The 25,365-nt window shown below is 40.0% G+C and overlaps 1 protein-coding gene across 2 annotated transcripts in view; it reads left to right on the forward strand.

The window, feature by feature from the left end:
- Positions 1 to 1,433: 1,433 nt before the first annotated feature.
- ascc3 (activating signal cointegrator 1 complex subunit 3) overlaps positions 1,434 to 25,365 on the forward strand; it is a 113,613-nt gene continuing 89,681 nt past the window's right edge. The window contains exons 1-5 of one of the 2 annotated variants that reach the window (XM_041044617.1): positions 1,434 to 1,457; positions 2,279 to 2,423; positions 8,175 to 8,325; positions 12,262 to 12,839; positions 19,347 to 19,464. In XM_041044617.1, the coding sequence (XP_040900551.1) occupies positions 2,334 to 2,423; positions 8,175 to 8,325; positions 12,262 to 12,839; positions 19,347 to 19,464 (937 nt within the window). In that variant the 5' untranslated portion in view covers positions 1,434 to 1,457; positions 2,279 to 2,333. Of the gene's footprint in view, positions 1,513 to 2,278; positions 2,424 to 8,174; positions 8,326 to 12,261; positions 12,840 to 19,346; positions 19,465 to 25,365 lie in introns of both variants that reach the window. The other variant, XM_041044616.1, reaches the window with a different exon arrangement.

Raw genomic sequence — 25,365 nt, forward strand, 5'->3', positions numbered from 1 at the left:
TTTTCCAGTCTTCAGCTGTCCAATTTTGGTGAGCCTGTGACCACTGCAGCCTCAGATTTCTGTTCTTGACTGACAGGACTGAAACGCTATGTGGTTTTCATCTGCCTCAAAGTTGGATGTGTTGTTCATTCTGAGACACTTTTCTGCTCATCACAGTTGTACAGAGTGGTGATCTGAGTTACTGTAGCCTTTCTGTCAGCTCCAACCAGTCTGACCATTCTCCTCTGGCCTCTCTCATCAACAAGGTGTTTCCATCTGCAGAGCTGCTGCTTCACTGGATGTTTTTTTTTTTGCTTTTGGCTCCATTCCGTGATAAACTCTGGAGACTGTTGTGTATGAAAATCCCAGGAGATCAGCAGTTTCAGAAACACTCAAACCAGTTTGGCGCAACAGTCATGCCACAGTCACTGAGATGACATTTTTGTCCCCTCTTTGTCCCCTCTTTCTTATGTTAATGTATGAACATTAACTGAAAGTGCTTAACTTGTATCTGCATGATTTTATGCATTGTGCTGTTGCCACATGATTGGCTAATTGCACAAATAAGCAGGTGTTCCTTATAATGTGCTCTTTCAGTGTATGTACAGCCATTTGTATATGTTATGATAATGTACAAATGTTTTTCATGAATGCTCCTAATATCCCATACATATTGGATGTTGTCTGCAGTTTTGTAGAGCAGGGTGGTGCAGTGATAGAAGAAAGAAATTTGCATGTGATTATGAGCACTATTTTCATTGCCACCATGATGATGATGATGAGCATGATGGTTATGATGCTTAAAATAAAAGGTATCATCATTCATACTATCGCTAGAGGTTATTTTTATTTCTACAAAATCATAAAAACATGTAGAATGAAAAAAAAGGGCAAAAATAAAATTAAATAAGTGATTAACTGTAGAAATTGAAACAGATTTTAAATGCTTTGTAGAATTGTTGCCTAAATATTTTCTATTTGCATAAATTCCTTAAAAGTATTCTCTCAGACAAGGAACCGAGGCTGAATCCAAAGGTCGACCCTTATGGACTTATGTCATACAGGGTTGACGGACATTTGATTTAGATTCAACCCTTTCTGTGGTTGCGCTCGATATTGGTACCAGGGCAACCGAACTCGTGGGTGGAGTTAGGCGTCGTATAGATAAGAGTACCCATGGGGGAGGGGGGGCTTCTATAACATGGGAATTGAATTCGAAAACAAGGCTCAGTTTTGGCTGCATCGATGTCGATTCCTTCATGCGCCGGCGTACCCCGTTTTAATTCGAATACTAACTTCGCCTATACGGGATCAGGTTTACGCCGGTGGAAGTTACAATCGAACATTGTGTGACGTAACATCCGCTGTGTAGGTGGGTAACGTAGTCCTTTTAGCTTTGTCTTGTGACAAGTTTTTGCCGAAGGAACTACAATACCCACATTATCTAGAGTGCACGCCACTTCTGTTGACATCTGCCGGTAGGCCCCTGCACACACGCCTGACAGTTCATTATATTACAAGGCGCTTTGGAAGGTATAGTAATCTAAATGTAAAGCTTTACGTTGATAAAAAAGACTCCGATTCGTCTCGGTCCGTGTTATATTGGCAGTTCTTTACAGTGCTAAAGCTAACACGGCAAAGGTAGTGACAGATAGGTTGACAAGCTAACATTAGCTAGCGCAACAGACTCTCATAACATCTTAAATTTTGTTGTGTTTAAAGTTTTAAGGGAAAAGTGGTGCAAGAAAACGTATCGTTTGCACAGTGATAAGTTCAGGTGTGACACGTTGGCTCTAGCTCGTGGCCCACTCCTCTGTCTGCAGAGAATAACGTTCGGGTCCTTAAAACACCTGGTTTGATATCACCATAGTTTTATTGTTAAATGACGTATGTTTTAGACGGCAGTCTTCAATTCAGCGTACACCCTGTTCACCAAGCAGTTTTAATATCCCTGCTACTCTGAGGTTTATTGCAGGTGCCCTGGTGACACCCCTATCAACTTAGCTAACGTTACTTCCTTGCAGATACAAATTACAGTTAAAGATTTAACGGCGTTTAGGTGTTTCATCTGGGGCTCATTATAATGCCGAACACACCAAAAGTCCCAAACGATGTCTCACAGTTCTTAATAATATTGTACTCTTAGTGTGTGATTCTTATTTAGGAAGGTAAGTTTAAACCGACAGCTTTTTTGCTTGGAGTTTGGCGTGTAGTTAGGCACGTGCTGGAAAGTCATATCTGTGTCTATCAATAGAGACCAGACTGCCCTGAAAGTTTACTATTTGTATCTTTCTGTCAGTTATTTGCAGAAATAAAGTGGAGAACCAGTGTATGGATGAGTTCTGTGGAGAACAATGTCTCCTCCACGGCTTACAGGTGCTCTGCGCTCCTTCTCCCATGTCAGCAAGAAGGAGGACTTCACTGAATACCCCTATGATCTGAAGGTGAGACCAACTAGTGAATAACTAGTCAAAACTTGTGCTGTCACAATAGATCATTGAATTTCATAAGTGCAAAAAAACAACAACACATTCAGCAGTTTCACAGCACCACTGTGTTTCTACTTCTATGTTCCATTGCTTAACAGCCACTGGATGTGGTGCTGACGCTGAAATTTAATTTTGCAGCAGGAACTTAATGAAGAGTCTAAAGGTGCATAAAACAGATATGCCATTAATATGACGGAATTGTTTACTAGTCGACTTTCTGACCCTTTAAATCCCATAGTGACCGTCAAGCACAGTTGAGGGTGGTATTTGTGGGACTGAGTCAAAATGCAGTACAGTGGTTGTGTTCATGGTAATGAAGGAGTACGTCAACCAGAGCAACTGTGCGGCTCAGTGATGTATTTTTCATAGTCTTTGGACAACAATGGGTCTCTGTGGCAGTAAATATGCAGTATCAGCTTTTAAAAAATTGGGATTCTGCTGCTACACTCTGTTGGCACATACTGATAAATAAATGAAAACTATGGATAGGGAATTGCAGTGGCACTACACCTCAATGATGCTGAAACAATGTAAATATAAACAGGCATTGATGTTTTATGTGATAACTAATGTGTATCTGATGATGCTGGCTAAAACAAATTGGTAGTTAGTAAATTAGTTAAACACAAGTAGTAGGAAGAAGACATTATACAGGCTGTTTTCACAGGCTGAGTGGTCTCACCAGTAAACTGTCTGTCATGTGTAAGTCGGTGGAACGTCCCTTTAATATGTGATATAATTCAGAAAAACCAAATCATTAATATCCATCAAGAAAATCAGAATCAAGTGAGCATCTTTTCCCAGACTAAATATTCTACCAGAGCAAGAAATGTGTTCTGCTTTGACACTCACTGGAGGGTTCCCTCTTTGGCATCGACTACAGCAGGTTGTTTTTCTAGCAGCTCTGAGCAAGCGAGTAATGGGATTTTGTATGTTAGTTGTATTACGGAAATATTTTATCTTTGATGACACAGCTTGCATACTGTTCCATTTTGGATCGATGGAATATCCAAAAACACAGATGGAGACAGTTGTTGGTGTGATAAACAGAGGCTGTAGTATCAGTGCTCGTGAAGAGTGATGCTTTGTACGTGCAGCTCCAGGGCACAAGACATGTTCTCATGATAACCTGCTGGAAAACTGTAAAGTTGTATGTGACAGTTAACTACATGACATATGCAATTCAAGTGGCTGATGGCACCTAGTAGCAGTATTAACACTAACCCACTCTACACTAAGCTGTAAGCTATTATAGGGAGTGAGAAATGAGTGGAGTGTTTTCCCAGGCCATCATTAGGCAGCACAAGTTCAGAGCACAGAAGCACCCCTCATCTTACATATTAATTACATTTTATTAATGCTGGTATGAAATTCCTTCTGTGGGCTATGAAAGTATACCAGAAACTAAATATAAGCCAGATGTCTGGTGATAAAACTGGTAATTAGATGCTTGGAATGTGTACATGCATGTGTAAAGCTTGAATCATACAAGACAGTGTAAAGTCCCAGTAAAGGTACCAACACAGCAATGTAAGAATACAAAAAAATAAAATAATAACTAAAAAAAAAAAGCATTAGAAGTAAAATTCATAGTCTTTTTTTTCTTTAATTTTCAGCCTTTATTGATAGAACAGCGCAGAGACAGGAAAGAGGGAGAGAGAGAGAGGAGATGACTTGCAGCAATTGTGCTAAGGACTCAGCCTTAATGATATGTGCTTAACCAGATGAGCTACTGGTGTGCTGTCCTGTATTCAAAATCTTTAGTAAAAGAAGCAAAATGCACTTCAGGTATCACAAATAAAATGCTTGTTCTGCAGTCAAAGCGACTATTAAATTATTAATACTGATGCAAGAGTATGTAAGCAGCATTGTACTGCTGTAGCCGCAGGTGGAGCTAGTTTATTTAACTACTTTATTTTAGGTTCAGATAATATGACCAAAAATATTATGTCAGTATTTTTTTCTTGTTGATCCATCTGTAACCACACTGCTGTGATCTAACAGGGTGACTGTGCAGATGAGGACTGACACAGATGCATTTATTGTAAATTCAGTTTGTCATCCTTATTGTGTGATTTTTTTTTCGTAACAACGATCAAGATTGTTTTATTCTCCAACCCTACTTTATATACACTGTACACTAAGCTGTAAGCCATTGTAAGGTGTGAGAAGTGAGTGGAGTGTGTACCAGACCATCAACAGGCAGCACGAGTTTACTAGTTTGGTCCAGTGGTTCCCAACCTAGAAGTGGGGTCCCTCCATAGGGGCCAAATAAGATAAACCTGAGGGGTTAGGAGATGATTAATGGAAGAGTAAAAACAAAGTTATAACTACAGAAAATTGATTGTACAGTGTGAGGGTAGCTAATGCTGTTTGCAGATACCAGGCTGGTGTCACGAACAGGAACAGTGCAGATGAATGAGCAGTCACAGTCCACATGTTGGTGTAATGATGATTCCCATGTAGGTGGTGCAGTTTTTTTTGTTATTCTTTCTCAACTGTTTGTCACATGTAGGCCTAAAAAATACAGATGATCAAGTTTCAGTCATTTTCCATTTGCCAAGGAAAGTAGCCGTGAAATAACCTAACCAGGAAATGTGTTCACATTTAGCCTATAGTGTGCACTTTATATCATTTTACATTCAGGGGAACAACAGTGTTTCTCACTTGTGTAAAACAGAAGAATTGTAAGTTCCTATGATAACTGAGTAATCAAAAATCACATCAAATTGAAATGAATCAGTTCTGGACTTTGTGACTCGAAATCTTTTTTTTTTTTTTTTGATTCACCAAATTGAACAACTTGTTAAATATGAATGGCCTCTGGCAGATTTCAGTCTCGTTCCAGATCACAGCAGAGGCTGCACCGATAAAGGTGTTAAATGACATTTGTTTGAATACAAACTTTAGTTTTGCTGCTGCTTGATCTTGCAGCATTTAATACTGCGAACCATACAGTTCTTTACTGGACAGACTGGAAAAGTGGGTGGAATTATCTGGTACAGTCCTCAGTAGGTTCAGATCAGATCTCGAAGGCTTGGGCTGTGTGTTGCCATTGGTGATCATAATTCTGAGCAGGTGACCAAGTGACTCTGATAATTAAAGTTATTGCTAAGCTTGTTTCCAGAGCTATAAAGATGAAAATCCATGTTAGAAATCTCGGTCTTAATTGATTCAGATCTGAGCTTCAGCAGCCACATCAAGGCAAGAACTAAATCAGCATTTTATCATCTCTAACACACAGCAAGAATTAGAGTAGCTAAGGGAATTAGAGCAACTAAGGAATTAGAGACACTAATTCATGCCCTCATTTCCAGTGTGGTGGACTATTGTAACTGTCTCCTGTCTGGTCGTCCCAGAAAGGCTGTTAGACAGCACCAGCTCATTTAAAATGCTGCTGCCGGAGTCCTAACAAGAACAAAGAGAACTGAGCACATTACTCCTGTCCTTAAATCTTTGCACTGGCTCCCAATGACGTATTGAATAAATTTTGAAGTGCTCCTGCTAGTTCATAAATCACCCAGTAATCTTGAGCCAATATACATTTCTGATCTCCGTGAAGAATATAAAACCAGTAGGGCTCATAGATCTTTAGGAAGGAGTCAGCTGGTACTACCTTGAGTCAGTATTAGGCTTCACGCAGATGGAACCAACTTCTTTATGATCTCAAATGAACCCCAACTCTGTCCACTTTCAAATCTAAATTAAAAACTGCAGTTCTCCTGTGCCCTTGATTGATTGGTTTCTCTACTGCACTCTTATTCTGTAAGTTGCACTGGGGCAACATAGCACTTATTACTGCACTTTGATTGCACAGTATTGCTGGTCAGTTATTATTTTTGTATATTTTTATTTTATTTTCCTTTTTATGCCTTACTTAGATACAACCAGCTGCTTATGTCTGTGAATGTTCTCATTCATCCAGGTCATTGTTCTCTCTCTCTCAAATGGAATCGAAGGCAACTGGACTTTGTCTGGGAAGACTCTTATCCAAGGGGCTTCATCAGTTCCTATGCATCGGTCTTTCTAGTCCGCACTAGTCGTCAGACATCCAGCTATTTTTTGAGAAAGGTCTGAGCACAGCTCATCCCCTTTCAGTTCAGTTTTCTGCCCTTATCTTTTACTTTGGACACAACTTCCACTGCTTAGCGATGGACAATGTTGGTAGGATTCTGCAGGATTGGATTGTCCGTTTTCACTGGTTTGCATTCAGGTACTTCTGCCTTTGTTTCCAATCTTTTTTTTTTTTGTTTTTTTTTTTGGCTTTTGCTTGGCATTTTACAACCAGCACTTTCCTATCTTTTAAAATCATGATCCCCTTATCTTTTTGATCTATGCCAGTGATTTTTTTTTTCTTAGATCAGTTCTCTTCTCTTTCTCAGACTTTAAATTAAATTGGGAGCAGTATTCAGCGATTCACTTTTACCTGGCTCACCTCCAGCTAAATCCTCTAAGCAGAAAAAGTGCTTCTCTGTGGAAAGGATGGCAGGTGTCACTCTGAGATTATCGCATAGCTTGTGTGTAAAATACTTAGTTTTAGAAGCCATGGAGATGGTAATTGTAATGGAGTCATTGTGTTAATGCTCATCCTCACCTTGCAGTCTTAACTGTCAGACCTGTTCAGATTTAACACCTCATTGCTCTAATGGGAGAAGTTGATAGAAAAAAAAAGTTATGCTCATTAACATTGACTTTTCTCCAACACTAATGAGAATGTATTGTAACTTTAATGTGAAAAGCACTTGGGAGGCATCAAAAATAGCATTATTTTGGTATCATGAAAAAAAAAAATCAGGCATTGCATTGGCACTAGTATCAAATACCATAATGATCAGACATCATGATGCCCATTTACAAGTATACTCTGCTCTTTACACAAGAGTGCTACATGACTCCATTTATCTGTTAATGGATAATATAATACTTGAAAGAGAATATTCAGTGACATTTTCTATGACCATTAGTTGACTGTTTCTAACAAACGTGGTGCATTACTGAGATGTAAACACAGAATCATTACTGTGATTATACTAACTAAACATCTCTCCTCTGAAGTGGCCATAAGCAAAGCAACACAGATGCTCTGCCCAAAGTGACTAGTCTCACAGTGTCTACTACTTCAGCAGGGTTATACAATTTTTTAACAGAAAATTGGAAGGGGTGGAAAACTTTACCAGCGTTTACCAGGTGACTGATGATGCTATTGAGTTAAATTATGAGAAATGTAGGATTAGGTGTTACTGGAGCTTCAGTTTGCTATAAGTAAAGTACATATTGAAAAGTTGGCCAACACTGGTGCATCTATGGAAATGTTTATTCATGTAACTGACTGTCCCAGTGATCTTTTAGTAAATGGGATAAATAGCAACAAACCTGGTGTGGTTCTTTAGCTCGATCACAGTGACTTGCCAGAATCATTTTGGTTTCAAGACATGCCACAAAAAAACGTACGTTGTCTTGACTGATTCTAGAGTAAATATGTAAGATGAATTACGCTATTATTACTATCGCTGTCAGTGACCACACGGACTGCACCACATCTTGTTTTTACAAATTATCTACACCGTGTTGGAAAACTATTACAGCACACTGGTCTTATCCAAGGGAATGTGGGCAGTTAGAAATACCTGAGGTTTATTAGCCCAGTGAGCGCTACAGTTCTCTTTCTTGAAAAGTAATTGTTTTTCTCCCTGTGACTCATGTTAGACCAAACGTCTGAAGAGACAGAAGCTGTTTGCCAGAGAGGGCCTCACTTGGCAGAAGATCGTCCATTTCTGCACCGAGCATCAGGACAAAGCTAAGCATCAAGCTGCCAGTCAGGAACTGAAGAGCTTCCTTCTGGCAGCCAAACAGATTGGTAATTAACTCCTCAGCCTCAAATCCATTGTCATTTCTTTCAGTCTATTTTCATGTGTTTGTGTTACACTGATGAAAACATTGTTGGGAATAACAGAATGTCATCTATTTTTAGACTGCTTGTATGAAAGTGAGCATGATGCCCTTACCAGCTGCTGAAATTATGCTATTGTTTTCATGCCTTTGGTAGAGGGGAATTAGGAATCAATTTGGGTTTAAATAAAAAGCATGTTGTTGTTTTATTAAACTCTCAAGTTAAAAGGTTAAACAGTTAACCAAATTACAGAAAACATATTTCTTTATTTAACTCTAGTGGCATGTTGTCATACTTTTTTCCCCCAGATTTTGAGGTCTCTGAGATTTCTGCCTCAGTGACTGGAATGGTGCAGAATAGCGTTTTTTGTTGTGCTCACATATTTGACAAAATAACCACACAAAAAAAGCCATGGAAGTACTTGTTTTGCTTTGAAGACTCTTCATTGAGGTCTGGGGATTATCCAGATTAACATGGACACTTTCTGCAGAGAGATGTTGCTGTTGAGTTTTTTTTAGATGTTGTTTTTCAGTACTTTGAGCAGCACGTACTACATTCACCTTTATTGAATTGGGGTGGAGGCAGAAATCTCAAAACCTGGACAAATCAATCCAAAACGATTTGCCTGATAACCATCACAACCACTAGAGCTAAGTGAGAAATGTATGTTAAAGCTATTTCCCAAATTTCCGTTCGGTGCACAAAGTTATTTTCTGTTTCATTGTATGACAAGACTGGATATTCTGGTGAGAAACTAATACATCGCATGTGAACATTTTACTGATATGTTCAATATTAGCATATTTGGATCTTGCCAAATGCCAACTGGGCACTGCATTTATAAACTGCAGCTCGGAAAAGATAACTGCTTTGCACCTGAACTTCTTCTCCAACCCTGTACCTCAACTCTGCCAAGCTGCAAAGCAGCTATAGATGAGTTAGAGATAGATGTTCCACCTGCAGCACTCAAATGCACAAGTACCAGTTTTTCAGTATTCAGACGGCTTCACTTTTCACACATTAGATTGTCTAGAACATGATTGGACTCCACCTCTGGCAAATTGAATTTATTGGACGTAGTTCAGAAAGGCACACACCTGTATAAGGTCCCAAAATTCAAATGCATATCAGGGAACTTAGTCAGGGAGGTTACCAAGAACCCAGTGGTCACTCTAACAGAGCTTCAAAGTCCACTGCAGCGATGGGAAAATTCTGCCAGAAGGATAACCGTCTCAGCAGCACTCCATCAATCAGTCCCTTTACTGTTAGAAAAAGATTCTGTGGTCTGATGAGACAAAAATGGAAGTTTTTGGGGCAAACACGAGGCACTGCTTATCACCTGTCTAATATCATCCCAACAGTGATGGATGGTGATGGTAGCGTTGTGTTATGTGGGTGTCTCTCAGTGGAAGGAGAGACCGCTCGGAGTTGAGGGAAGGATGAATGCAACCAAATACAGAAAGGTCCTTGTAGAAAACCTGCTCCAGAGCTCACCCAAAATGAGACTGGGGCCGCTTCACCTTTGAGCATGATAATGGCCTGAGGTATACAGCAAAGACAAAGCTAGAGCAGCTTCATGACAAGTCTCTAACTATTCCTGAGCTGCTCAGCCAAAGCACAGACTTAAACCCTGCTGAACATCTGTGGAGAGACCTGAAGATGGCACTTCACAGATGGTTCACATACAGTCTGATGGAGCTTGAGAGTAACATGGGTTGAGCCAGTGTGACCTTCCTGGAGAAGTGTGAACACTTTACGGCACTGCGTCAGTAGGTCACGCCACCAGTTCAGCTAGCTATGAGAAGAAGCTAGTTCAGTACTCTCAGTATGCACATCGTAGCAGAGGTGAAGAGATTACCGGTAGCTCAATGTGCTCTGAGGCAGGAGAATGCATATTACCCAGTCATTAGAAAGTTTTAATTATAGTTTAATTATAGTAATTATTTGCTGTCCATTCCCCTGGGTAAAAAAAACTGTCCATATATTTAGCTCATATATGTATATTTAAGGGTTTTTGTTTTTATCATCTCATTTGAGAATGCCCCCCCAACAAAATGAAAACAAGCTACATATACTCAATAGACAGGTGTTTGATAGCATGGTGTAGATGCTGTAATCCTTGCTTTACGACTTCAAGTGTTAGCTGAACTTAACAAGTCAATTATGGAGCTCACATGAAAGACTCTTAAATTTTCATTTAGTTTGTAGTCTTCATTCACGGCAGTATGTTTTTCCCCTCTTATTCATCTGTCAAGAGTAACAGTATTTGTTGTTGTGATGCTCTCAGCTGCTTTATGTGTTGAACCAGCCCTCTGTCTGTGTGACTGGATCCAGATAAAGAGTTGCTCTTAAGCGCACTCTCAGAGGGGATGAAAGCAGCCATTCTCTTCTACTGTGTGCAGCAACGAGCCTGATTGCGGTAGACTGCTCTAATTGGTTTATATCCTTGTCACATGTTTATCTTTCCTACACCTAACCGGCCTTCTTCACTATGGTCTCCCTCTGTCCCTCTGACATTTTTTCCTCTAATTGGACAATTACTCTATATTTCTTTTAGTTGAGCACAGTTCTGGCTAAGCATGAATTGTTTGGATATTATTTAAATGAGGTGCAGGGACCTTAAACGGTGATCTCATGCTGTAGCCTTTGCAGCTCAGAGGAAAAGCTGCTGATTCTTTTTCTGGAGCTATGAGTAGTGCTGAACTCAGATTTAATGGCCATACAAAACTGCTACCTAGGTACCGCCAATGATAATATAAATGGAGAAGGTGATTGTTGCAATCAGTAATAATTTGAATACTCACCATCATTAAAATCATAATAAATATCTCAGCTTTAATTGTCCCTCCGGGTTTCATTTATTCTGTAGTCAGGATCAGGATTTTACTGAGGCTTTCCAATTAGGCAAGGTAAGAAACTGACTGGGACACACAACACCAAGATAATTAGTGTTTTAGTGATGCTAATAGCTATAGTGTTGTTAGAATATATGGGAGGATCTGATAAGAGAGAGAGCATCATTAAGTGATATTTCTTTAGCAAAAATCCAGAGAAAGATTTAGATGGTTGACTTCCAATATTAATCTGGGGGACCTAAATGTTATTTATTTCATCATGGTTGTTCTCTAAAGGTTATTTATCTATATTTACTGGTCCAAGCTGTGTGAACCCCATTGTGTTTGTTTTGACCAAGAGACATGATACTTAATGACAAGGTCCCCTCAGTGCTCAGGCCCCAAGACATGAGGTACTGTACCCACAGATGGTGCTGTAATTAACAAGTTTGCATTTTGGTTCATTTCTCAAAAATGGTGTTGCCCATAAAGTTGGAATAATTTTGTTTTCAGACAGATTCCTCTTTTTATTCCTATTTATACACATTAGTAATCACATTGGAAGAGATTGAATGATATGCACTTTGTCTATCAAGAATAAATCACATTGGAAGAAAAGGGTTTGACCTCATATTGGCAAACATCACTATTCCTGAAGTGTTTTAGAATGACTTTATGCACATTCAACAATATCAGCTTTAAAAGTGCTTTCAAACAGTGATCAGTGCCAACACGAATGCACATGGTCTACCATCCAAGCTGAGTTGATGCAGGAGCTATTTTTACAATAGACTACAGCTAGCAAGCAGGATAACGATGTACCATCGATTCACGTTACACAGAAGCAAGCACACAAACTCACACTTCATACACAAAGCAGCTCTGTCTCCCCACTCAGCAATATATTACACATTCTACTGTGGTAAATTCATTCATTGCACAGGCACAGACACCACAACACTGTACAGCCCTGCTATGGCCCCCAAATTACTAAAACTGCCTCTGGCTTTGCTGACCATTGCAGTCATGATATAAAAGCCTAAAAATGTTGTGTTTTTTTTTTTCACAGTGGGGAATGAACATGGTCAGGAGGCTATTGAAAGTGCTGCTGTCTTTCTGTTTGAGACCTTCCACAACAAAGACCATGTGGGCACAGAGGAGACTCGGTCCATTAAACAGATGTTTGGCCCCTTTCCGTCGGCTGCAGCTGAAGCCGCCTGTGAGTGTGTGTCACGACTTGTGGCTCCACTTGGAAACTCCCGAGTGGAAGACTTTATTCAGACCCAGAGCTCCCATCACAACCCCCAGCGAGGCTCCACTTTCGGACGTAACATTGTCTTCTCACATGACTGCTACACATTGAACCCGCTGGAGGATCTGCCCTGCTCTGGTATCCATGAAGAAAATGAGAGCCTTGACTTTATCAACTTCCTCAACAACCAGCAGAGTGGGAGGAAGGCCACCAGTGAGGACGTGGCGTCCAGCTCAGGAAGACCTTCGAGCTCTGGGGATGGAACTATCCTTAGAGCAGAGGTAGAGAATTATCTGAACGGAGGGAACATGATCTCATCCAGCCCAGAGGAGCTGTGCACATCCCTGTTTGAGATGCTGGCCTCCCACAAGACTGACGATGAGCTGCAGAATGAGGTTTGTGTCATACAGTCTAATATATAGATACTGTATCTGATAAATTGTTCTTGGGAATTTCACTATATGATAGCTTAAAATCAGATCCTGACGCAGAATTTACAGGACTTTAATAAGGATGTAGCTTTGCCAATGGTAATATCTCATTTACTTCAGACCTTTAATTTAGTACTTGGTAGAAGCCCCTTTGGCAGCAATTACACAGTCTTATTGGACAAGTCTATACAAGCTCAAGCTCTGCACACCTGGATTTGGGCAGCTAATCCCATTTGTCTTGACAGATCCTGCCAAGTTGTCACTTGGGTGGCATGTGTCTGAGAACATGCAGTCTTCAGGTCTTTTCACAGATGCTGTATGGGGTATAAGTCTGGGCTTTGGTTGGGGAAACTCAAGGACAGTCTGAGACTTGTCCTGAAGCCACTTCAGGCTTTTCCTTGGCTGTATGGTATGGCTCATTGTCTTGCTGAGAGCACCCCAGTCTAGGGGGTAGTGTCCACTCTGGAGCAGGACTCTCTTTATTTGGCTTAACAGAGCGCCAACAACCTGAGTTATGTGCTTGAGAAAACATCCATGCATTTAAGGGTTAAACTACTTAAGGTTATACTGTTGGGTTGCTTAAACCAGTGCATCAAATTATATAAAATCATCGTGTTTTGCTGTGTCATAGACCTGTCAGAGGTTGTTTCAGGTTCTATTTTCCATCACCCTTCTCTGTTTCCATTACAGTTTATTCTCAATAAGGTCATTTTGACTAAGATTCAGTTTGTAAAAGTTCATAGCCTGCTGGCCTGCTATGTTGCTCTCTGTACCGTGTACATTTAACCTAAAAAAAAAAAAAAAATTGGTGTAGTTATTCAGCCAAAAAAATAAGAAACAACGAGGGGCATCTCAACTGATGTTTCAAAATTCTGTGTTGCAGTGGTATGTTTCATATTTCTGGGCTCCTATTGATTCTGTAACCTTGACCTTCAGCAGCAGGCCTTTGGAGTTCAGATACAGATCCAGATACTTAATGTATCATGTCATGGCTGTTAGATCAAGTCATCTTTGGCCTTTAGTTCTAGACATTTTTAGACATATCCAACTTTTCCCTTTGACCTTCATTACCAATGAAGGTCAAAGGCCCTTTGGAAATATTAACTCAACATGTGCACATAAAAGCAGAGGTCAACCTTTAACATAATAGTCTTAAGAATACTAATTTACTATTTTAACATTGTAGAGGATAGAAATATGAGATGAGACCCGGTTATCAGACTGAATGGACATTTCATTTTCACATCACTTTTTAGCCAAACATCTTGTTTATCTCAGCTGAGTTCTTTTCCCCAACTGATTAGTAGTGACTGGTGTGTCTGTCCCATAGATATCATTTACGTTTGACAAAGAAGCGCAGTTAACTTTAAATTCTTAGTGTTGATTGATTTAAGAGTTGTAATTTCTGTAAACTTACAAAAACCTGTTCCATCTTGTACACGCTGGTCACTTGTGGCTTGGTTTTTCCAACTAGGGAAACAGTTGTCAGTGAGCAGCAAAAGGCCTATTTGAATCGCTGAACAAGACTGAGAAGTGAGCAGTGAGTGGGAGGTCTGGAACCACACTAGAGGGAGAGCTGGTATACATATGTACGAAAAAACCTCTTTTTGTTTAAATCTCAGTTTTATTTTGATTCTTTTAAAACTGATTCTCACATTCAGTAAATAAAAACAGGGGCACCAGTTTCAGGCCCATCGTCTCATAGTCCAGTGCCAAGCCATTCACTCATGTCCTTAGTCCACTAAGTTGCAGTACGAAATGGAACTGGCAGTTAAATTTGCTGTCTGTCAAACAAGTGTTTTAAAATTTGCTGTTTGAATCAGAAACACCAACAGATGTCGATACACTCCTCTCCTGACTCGGGGACACTGAGATAGAGGGACTGAAAACAGCGCACTGCCTACACTGAATTTTCACTGGGATTATTACATTTTTACAAATAGCCCAGAATCATCTGAAAGATCACATAAAAAAAAAGTATCATTTTTAACATGAGCATTCACTAATTTATGTCAGATCAAGTTCAATCTAACTGTGAATGCTATTTGAAAAACTGAAGGGATGACTCATATTAATATGCAACCTATGTCTTTGTGTGAGGCGACAGTCAGCATCTCACCAAAAAAGGTTTCAAGCTCTTGAAATTAATGGAGGAAAATGTTCTGCTAAATGTTTTCAACATTCTTTTTGTGTTTAGTTATAAAACACATCTGCATATGCTCCGGTATAACTCTACAAAATAATAAGTACAGTCACCGCAGGAGAGAGATTTCCCATGAAACCACAGATTGCATTGACCTTGTACAACAGCACAGCTAAGAGAAGTTCAACAGAAGGCTACTTCTTCTGTTCTGATCTGCCTCCACGTCTTCCTGTGTGAGGCAAAGAGAACAGAGAGGAAATATGAAATAAAGGTCAGGATCAGGTGCTCACTGTAGGCCTCTGTTGTGTCTCATCATGTTGAAACCTCCAGCGGTTATTTGTCATCCTTTACATTTACTTATGAATCAAGGAAGCGCTCCATCATTCTGTCCCCCTGCATTTTCACTTCCTGTCATTCTCTATCACCTATACTTCAAGGCTTTTATGTTGTCCATAAAAGCCCTCAGCAGCCCCCCCCCCCTCCTTTTATCAATTGCTTCACCACAGAGGCAGAATTGTACAACTTCAGCTGGTTACAGTTGGTTCCAATGTTCCTCACGTAGCTGACATTTGGAAGTGAACTCTCCCACTGACATCTTTAGATGTAGAATGCCTTCTCTGTGTGAATGTGTGTGTGTGTGTGTGTGTGAGAGAGAGAGAGAGAGAGAGTGAGCGAGTGAGTGCACCTGCAGACTCTCCATGAATCTACCTCTGTGTGACTCCAAAGTCAACAGTTAAGTTTAAAGGCTCTGCACTCAGTGCCATTAAAGCTGACAATGGACAGAACCTGCTTCTTATTATTTCTCACTGGTGACCCCGGATTTCTGACATTTTGTGGCAGTTGCTGAGCACCAGAAGGAGGGTGGTACAGTGGAGAGCCATTAGGTTATGTAATGTATGCTGATTGGGAAGGCAGTGTCACACTGTAGGTTTCCATAGCCTCACGTTAATGATACAGTGACTTGTTAAATAAGAGGGAGACTGGAGCCTTTTGGACCTGGATTGATTGACTAGGAAAGGTACCATAATTGTATTTCCGTCTAGTCAGGTGATGCACTTGAGAAAGATGACTGAAAAGCTGAAGATTGGTATGTGTATTTAAAAATTAGGAATGATTCCAAACTGTACACTGTACGTACAAGGAGCACAATGCACTGTATTTTATTAGGACTAGGTATCAAAGCTCAGTACTTTTCAGGTACCAGCTTAAGCAAAAAAAAAAAAACCTGTCAAGTACTGAGCACTGGGATCTCTTAAACATACAGATTTTTAATTTATTTAAAGAGCATCTTAACACCCAGTTTTAGCTTGGAACACACCTTCAAACCCTGAACCTAGATATGAGTTACTAAATAATGGTATTTCTGATTAGTTTTTGGAAATGAAATTAGATTTTATTTGGGCATGTGACATATGAGTAGGTTGTTTTCTTTTGTTAAATAGAAAAAAAAATGTTGTACAGAAAAATATATCATTAGGGTCTAGAGGACCATCCCGACCCTGGCACTGAAGGTGCCAGGAACCTTTTTAGAGATTGTTATTATTATTCTGCAACAGAAACGCAACTCGGGAAAAATTGGCACAAACACCAGAACTAGTGAAAATTCCAAAGTTCTGTAGTGGGCATCCGTGGTGCAGCAAGTTAAGAGTGCGGCTTTGGACTTTGGACCGGCCTGAGATCGGAGGGTTGTGGGTTCAACCAAGCGCAAAAAAAAACCAGATAAGGTGGTGGTGAAGGAGGCGCGCCTCCCCTGCCTCTGCGACCACGGCTGTGGTGCCCCCTGAGCAAGGCACCGATCCACCCCACCCCAGCGTCTCTAGTACATGTGCATGCTTGTGTGTGTGTGTTTCGTTCACTTGGTTTGGTTAAAATGCAGAGAGTAATTTCCCCCGGAGGGATCAATAAAGTAATTAAATTAAAAAATTAAGCTCTGATGTGGCCAAAGGGCAACAGAGCCCACAAAAAAAATGGCCATGTTAAGATAAAGGTGCTTGGATGTTCATGAAATTCAGTGGGATCATTGTTATTATCCTTCTTGTCATAATACATATATTTAAATTGTCAGAAACTCAACAAAGTAGCCCTCATGGTACATTGTACCTAGACGTATGAAAACTGGTAGGCATGTGTATCATATCTAGATCCACAAAAAAGCCTCTCGGAGCCATGTCTTAAACCCAACAGGAAGGCAGCTGTTTATAATTAAGTGTGCTATTAAAGTGCACCTTTTTGACATTTACAGGTGATATACTTTAATGAACTTGAATGGACGTCAGGTGTGGTTTGTATAATCTAAAAAAATTTTGCAATACTAAATTGTGATGCTTCTTAGGCTCCCCAGTTGCGAGTTTGATGTGTTGGCAAGAAACGGGGAATATATATTGTCCAATGTGCCCCAAATTTCACGTTTGATGTCTTCAGGTCCCAACCTGAAGACATCTAGGCCAGTATTCAGGTATGGTCACAGTGCCGCTGACTGGTAACAGGAAATAAGCTTTGTGTGACAGTCGTTTAATTGCACAACATTTTCATTATCTGTTGATATAATGTTTAGCTACTTGCTGCCCCTGACGGGGTCAAAGTATTGGCACCAAAACTCATGTGTCATATTGACATAAATAATTAAAACAATTCAGACAATAGGAAGGTCCAGGGTTTCAGCGTTGTGTGTAAAATAAGATAATTACTCATCAGGCAGCCTCCAAAGGGTTGTGATTCAATTTTCCTTGATAATATCAATTTCATCGCATTGTTTGGCCAAAAACCTGGTTAGAGTTTCCTCTTCCAACTCTGGAAATATTGTGACATTCAGATTTAACAGTAGTCAGCTATTTCATCAGCAGCTTTCACCTGGGGACCTGTGAATGAGCAGAGAAATAGCCCATTACTAATAATTAATGCTCGGTTTGAAAAGGTTATTCATATATATTTCTATACTGTCAGCATAGAGTATCACAGAGGATGTATTTATAGTCTTGCATTTTAATTTACAGCGTTGTTTACGCCTTCAAGTAAATGTATTCATGTCTAATTTTTTTTTTTTCACAAAAGAAGGTCAAAGTACGTTTTACGTAAAACTAAACTTAACTTTGAAATTCTGGTATGCTTTTTTTTTATATTTAAATTATACTGTCATCATTTATCATTGTTGGAACTGAAAATTTGACTACATCAAATCAATTTAAAGTGCAACTTTTCCCCCATATTGGAGTTCATGTTCAGTTTCCCTCTTTCCAGTAATTTTTTTTTTACTTGTTAAAATTTACCAGCTGAAACACTGAGACTGCAATGCTGAATATTTAATCACAGATAAAGGAGCAGAGAACAGAGACATTTACACTCCTGACCTGTGGCCTTGCAGATGTGGAGTTATTACACAGCTAATGCTTTAAAATGGGGCTTTAATGTAGGATGGTAGACTGAACAGAATCCATCTGAAAGGGAAACTCTGCCTCTCAGACCCTGCAGAACCAACACCTGATAGTCCACTCCAAGGACAGAATTCATGAGAGTTCATCAAAACAAAACAAAATAAAAAACAAATAAAACCAACCTTTGAGCAGGAACAGGTGAAACCGCCTCCCAGTACACTCAACTCTAATAAAACAGAGACATTCACAGGAACCAATAGAAGTTTGGAACCCATATAAAAGAGACCACAGAGGGAAACAAAGATAACCCCAACAAAGACGATGGCTGACCTGACATCAAAGTGCGTCTGTTGTTTTAGTTCCCTGCTGTGTTGACTATTGCCTTCCCAAGGGAGGACAGACTGAAAGAGCAAGCCGTACCTCCATCCTGAAACCCATCCTGAAAGGGGAGGAGAGAAGATGTCGCATTGTTTTACAGGCCCTCAGGTCTGCTATTTTCCAATTAGAAAGCACCAACTTTATCATTGCTTCTGTTCCATCTCGCAGTGATGTTGATGACTTGTCTGTGCAGCCCAGTCTCTGCTATGCTTTTAATTGTGTGCTGCTGCTGCTGTGCACAGGATTTCTTGTTGTTGTTTTTCTGTCACTTGCTAAGTGCCAGGTGGCTATATTTGAGAGGCTAACCAACAGAGCATATTCTGTACCGGGCGGATGGTAATTACCAGGTGCTCAGCCTTGGCAGTAGCCGCGTGTTTGGGAGTGATGGTGAGCCATAGGATGTGTATACATGTTTGAATATGTGTTTGGGTGTTTGTGCAGTGGTATGTAGATGACTGTAGATGACTGTAATTTTGGCTTGCGGCTACTGATTTTCATTTCCCGGCTTCCTCTCTCTCTCTCTCTCTCTCTCTCTCTCTCTCTCTCTCTCTCTCTCTCTCTCTCTCTCTCTCGTTCCAGCTGTTCGAGCTGCTGGGCCCCGAGGGGCTGGAGATGATCTCCACCCTCCTCCAGCGAAGGGTCGCCATCGTCGACTCCCTCCTTACTGTCGCGCCTGATAGGATTGGCTTCCCACCAGGTGAGACAGCCCCATGGCAACCATGTCATCTCCATGGTAACACACACTCCTCTTGTATCAAATATTTGAAATAGTCATGAATATCAGATATGAATTTACTGTCCAGGACCGTAAGTATTTGGACAGTTGCAGTGTGTTTTGTTCTTCAGCATATTCAGTTTAAAATAATAAAATAATATAATAATATAATAATATAATAATAATAAGGGATACTACATTAAAGTGCCAAGTATTAGCTCTGATTTGGAATACCAAAGATAGTTGGTTTGCCAAAGTTAACCAAAGTTAGCCTGGTAGATGAAGGGGTGCACGATACCTGCACCCCTTGGTCTGAGCCCAGTGAGCTCCATGCAGCTTGCTGAAGCCCAGCCTAAAGGCAGAGAGACTGCACATTAAGCAAGAGCTGAAGCTGGCTGCAGTGACGGTCTGGGAGAGAATCACCAGGGAGGATACAAAGCATCTGCTGATGTTTATGGGCTAAAGACTTCAAGCAGTCATTGACTGCAAATGATTTTCCTCAAAATATTAATTTTTTTTAATGTTTAAATATAATTTTGTTTGACTTCATGTGTATTTGTCCAGTTACTTTTGAACCCCTAAAGTCTGGGTGCTATGTCTTAAAAGGGTTGTATCTCCCACACAGTTCTTTCAATATTTATGTAAAACCTAGTCACATTAAAGCAGAGACTCTGCACTTTAATGTATTATCCATATTTTTTTTTTTTTTTTTCAAATTGAATGTGCTCAAACACAGAGTCTGAACAACAAAAAAATGTCTACCTGTCCAAATACTTACTGTCTGCACTGTATGTAGATAAAAGTAAGAGAAAGAAACAGAGATTAACAGTGCAGACACACTGACTGAAGGCTGACACTAATGTTGCACAGGGAGTGTGTAGCCTCATAATCAGACTGAAGTGCCATTTCACTTCATGTTAGTAGATTTCTGTTTGAGAGGAACATTTTAAACGTTTTCCCAACCAAGAAAACAGCTGTCTGATAGCACGACAGTCCTGTTTGAACACCTGAATAATTTGTAGATGTGGACAGTGATTCAGAGACACAGTGCTTTGCAGTAAAAAAAAAAAAAGTCAAAGCTGAACGCTGGCACAACACACGCATTTGTTTTCAGGAATCAGCCCCATTTCTTGTTTACGGTGATGGTGGTACTCTGTCTCCAATATCCATCGTAGATTTCAAAAAAAAAGAGAAAAGAGAAAAAATGTTTTCCTTAGAAGCATTCTTACCTTCTTTACCATTATCAGGTTCAGACCAGCTGATTCTTTTTTGTAGATCCATGGTTACAGGGCGAATTGGAACTGTGCATGGTGCAGATTAATGTAAATGTAAACAAATATAGCTCTTGAAATTTTCCAAAATAAAATTCTAAATATTATCAAGGCCTCATTACATGTACAAAGCTCAGTTTTTAAAGAAAAGTCATGCAGTATGTCCAGTGCAGTTCTGACCGTTAAAACACTCCCTTTCTATTTCCATTATTCATTTACACCTGGACCACAAATTTAGAATCCAAACTGGATATTTTAGATTTACTGCTTTTTTTTTTTTTTTAAGTCAAAATTCAAATTTTGTTTTTGATTTTGTTTCCCTTGATTTAATTTGTGGTTTAGAAATCTTGGTACTATCTAAACATAAAATGATGTAAAAACTAAAATAGCGTTTGTATACAGTAAACAGAAAAATAAGGCTTTCCTGATGATTACCGTTAACTAACTTATGGTGCAGGACTTTACCCACTTCCTGTGGAAACACAGATATTTTTGTGAAATTAACAGATGCTAACTTTAAGTTACACCCCCTCTGCCTATCACTGTGGGTTTGTCGGAGCTGTGTAACGCTCCTGTTTTCTACATGGTAGTGAAATGGCTCAGTCCACTGAAAGGCTATTACCTAAAGATTGGCCTTTCACTTCAACTCAGTTCTTCATTATTTCTTTCACGTCCTTCATGCCATCTACCAGGAGCGCTGAAGACCACACTAAAGCCTCCCTTGCGGACAGGCTCTTTATTTCTGTCCCTGCTTTAATACCTCTCATGAATAAGAGAAATAATCGAATACCATACCATACTAATAGAGAAGAAGGCTGACATGCGCGTGGTGCTGCTGAGGCCTAAATAAGCTCAGGCTCTTGTGTGGAACAGGCTTACACTGGTTTTTTTTTTTTTTTTGTTATCTGCCACTCCGGGTGGCTTTAAGCTGAGTTCATTGATTTTGTTTGAGATTGTATTTCAGGAGGTTTGATAGTGAGCTGTACTAAAACAGCCCTCCTAGTACCAGCCTTCCATGCCTACTGTTATTTATTTATTTATTTACTTACTTATTTACTTACATACACACATTTCAAACATCATGCTCCATCCTGAGCCAGCATTGTGTCTCGACCCCCCCCCCCCCCCCCGTTTCCTTTGTCCTGGGGAGGCAGACTCCTCTTCTTGTTTTCCCTCTTCGTCATGTGCAGAGTGGAGCTGTAGGTAGTTCAAGATATTGCTTGAAAGATAGAGATGGATAATTTATCATTGCCAGAGCCGTCTTCTGATCCATATGCAAGGTAGGCATCGAGCAGCGGCTGAAGATTAGAGGAGAGAGCTCCTGCTTTGTCAGAATAATCCCTGCAACTATTTAAAGTCACACAGACTCATCCTTTAGAGTTTTTGCAGTGAATTTGAAATTCACGGGTCCTAAATATAGATTTTAACACTGGGTGTGCAACTTTAGATGAGCTGATTGATGCAGAGTAGTAACCCACACTCGCATTGGTTTGGCAGGTGAAATCACTAATGTATACCATTGCCTCTGATGCAGATGTAATATTAGACAGTGAAATAATGAGTGTAGCCAGAGATGTTCGTGATGAACACATTTGCAACCTCGACAAAAGAGCTCAGTCACAATGTAATAAATGAACTCCTATTAAGTCAGTTGCTAATGTTTAATAATTTAAATGCAATAGCTTGTTATCAGTGTTGGCACTGTGTTTGAAATTTTACCCTGCTGAGTTTTTGACCATCGTTGTGCTGCTGATTAATGTTTTCTGAGCAGGTTGCTGTTTTGTTACTGTGTGGTACAGGCACACAAAGATGCACTCTCATCAACACAAGCACAGGGGTGGCACGATGCTTACAAGTGGTGGCAAAAACTAGGGCTAAGCCAATAAACTTGACTTGGTTCTGAAATTTGGTCAGTCGGACCAAGGGTTATCATTTCCCCATTGGCTGTTTCTCTTTCAACATGAATTGGGTGAACAGATCCTATCATGTCATCGGGGGGGGGGGGGGGGTTGTTTACAGGCAGTGTTGCCAACCTAGCACCTTCGTCACTAGATTTACCAACTTCTCAGACCCATTCATTCATTCATTCATTCATGTATTTATTTTTAAAAAAGCACCTAGCGTCAAATCTAGTGACTTTCTGGACATCATTTAATTACTTTCCATAGAAGAGAGTCGCCACTATTGTCTCAGCAAGCGTTAATTAGTTAAGTAGCTGACCTGCTCTGACAGTGTGACTTGCATGCTGTGGTCTGACTTTATAGAACCTGCACTGCTTAGCTATATTCAGTCTGGTGTTATGTGTCACTTGGGAAACACCTGACATGTTTTGCTCTTGTTCCATTATCATGCAACCAGTACCAAAGTTGGTACTGAAAGAGGAGCTGCAGCTGCAGACCATCATGCTTGTTTCCAGCTGGGACAGGTGTGTGTGTGTGTGTGTGTGTGTGTGATCATGGCATGACAGCAAGAACTAAAACAGAGGCAGTCTTAAGGACGCAATGTTGTTTATCTGTCTGTCTGTCTGTCTGTCTGTGGACAGATTTTGTTAGTCAAATAGTGTCACAACTGTGCAAAACCCATTTGCAGACCTTCACAGGAGCCTAGTTGAGGTCAAAATGAAGGCCGAGCTTGAAGATGGGTGTGGTCTGAGCAGTGTCACCAGAAATGGGGGTAGAAAGTAGGGAGGGGGCCATTGGTGCTCCCATTTTACGCCCTTGGCCCACATTCATTTGAAGCAATGGATCACAAGACAGAACTTGGACAAATATGTGTCTAAAATACACGAGTGTGAAGTTAGAGCTCACCTTTATTCAGGCAGTGTATAAACTAATGTAAAAAATGCAGCAATATAAACATTTTACTATGTTTCAGGCCAAAGAAAAAAAAAAGCTTCAGTTGCGGTCACACCCGTATGCTGCTCCAAACCTCAGCTGATGTCATTGTGACAAACTTTTGATCAGTGTTAAAATTTTCACTTGCCAGACAGCTTTTGAGATTAGTGTTGCCTTGACGACAGAGGGTGAAGTCGGAGGGGGTTAAAAAAGGCTGATTAAATTTTCCACTATTTGCATGCCATCAGGAAGAGTGGGATTTAGTGGGAATGCCTGTCTCTTGCTGATTAGCTTTTAAATTGCAGTTTGCAGCTTGGCACTTGCATGTTTATCAAAGTGGCTCCTCTCCACATTTCAATGGCTGATAGAGGCGGTGGTAAATGGAATGGACAATTAAAAACACAACACGTCCTCCCATACCAAAGGTTTTCATCAGTTGCTTGATGAATCTGAGGATATTTGAAGTGAAAGTACAAGCACATTTACATACTGTAATATAATATATATGGCTGCCCCTAAATGTCTGTCCCCTGATTCTAACCTCATGTCCTCAGTCAAAGCATCTTTTCCTGCTGTGTCATTGTACAATGTTCAATATAACCTTTTATAAACCTGCTGTCTCAGATTTTTCTCACAGTAAAAACCTGCATTTAATGGAGATATAGAAGGGAATGGGAAAGGAGGCCAGAACTGTGCACTACAGAGTTTACCAATGCGTTGATGAATTGAATAGTCAGTTGACATAAAATTGATCTGCAAAGAGTTTGATAGTTGATTCATTGTTTAAATAATTTCTACAGCAAAAAAAAAAAGTCTCATGTTCACTGGCTCCACTTTCTTAAAAGTGAATATTTGTGGTTTTTCTTAGTCTTCTATGACAGTAAACTGACAGTAAACTATTCTGTGATTTTGGGCTATTGAACAGACAGCGCAAGATATCAGCTTAAAGAGTAGCTCAGTACCATACAATAAATAAAAAAAAAAAATCTACAGACAAGAAAAAGCAGGAAGCACAAGAAAATAACAAAATAAAATATGAAAAATGTTTCATGTCAAAAACCTTTCACTTTGCTATTAGTTTGTTTGCACAAAGTAATAGAACGTAATAAATAAACTGCTGTTCAACAAAATCCTTTACATTACAGGAGACACTTATATTAAGTGTTAATGTTATTCAGTGTCTGCTGGATATGTAAATAGGATTTTTTTTTGCTAACAGCTTTATATTTTTATTGTATTAGTGGCTCAGCTTCATATTATTTCTTTCTGTTTACTTACTTTACTGTACTGTTGCAGTGTAAGGAAAACCATTGTCAAAGTCTCTCTTTTCTGTAATGCAGCAAGGAGACAAACCAAGAGGTGGTGCCCGGCGGGATGCTGACAGCTCCACCCTGGTAGAAATAGCCTCCCATCGAGTGTTTGTGTTTGTGTGTGCAAATGCCTTTGAATGGGTCATTTAGCATATTTCTTTTTTTTTTTTTTTTTTTTTTTCCCCCCCTCGCTTAAGCGTGGTGCAGAAGGTGTCGAGGAGTATGTGTAGAAAACTGCACAGAAATCAGTTTCCCACACTTGATGTACCTTAGCAAATGGTTCTGACGTGAATTTAACAAGAAGATGATGCCAGTGTTTCTCTCTGACAAGCATTTTAGACAATCTCCTCAGGCCATGATCAGAACGGAGGCTTTTTCTCTGCTGCTCAAATAAAACCTCAGCTCACAGCTCTGAGTGTGACAACTAACACAGAGAACAAGAAGGCAGTGGACGCAGGGGGTAGGTTG

This window comes from Toxotes jaculatrix, chromosome 8 (assembly GCF_017976425.1).
Source record: "Toxotes jaculatrix isolate fToxJac2 chromosome 8, fToxJac2.pri, whole genome shotgun sequence".
Lineage (NCBI taxonomy): Eukaryota > Metazoa > Chordata > Actinopteri > Toxotidae > Toxotes > Toxotes jaculatrix.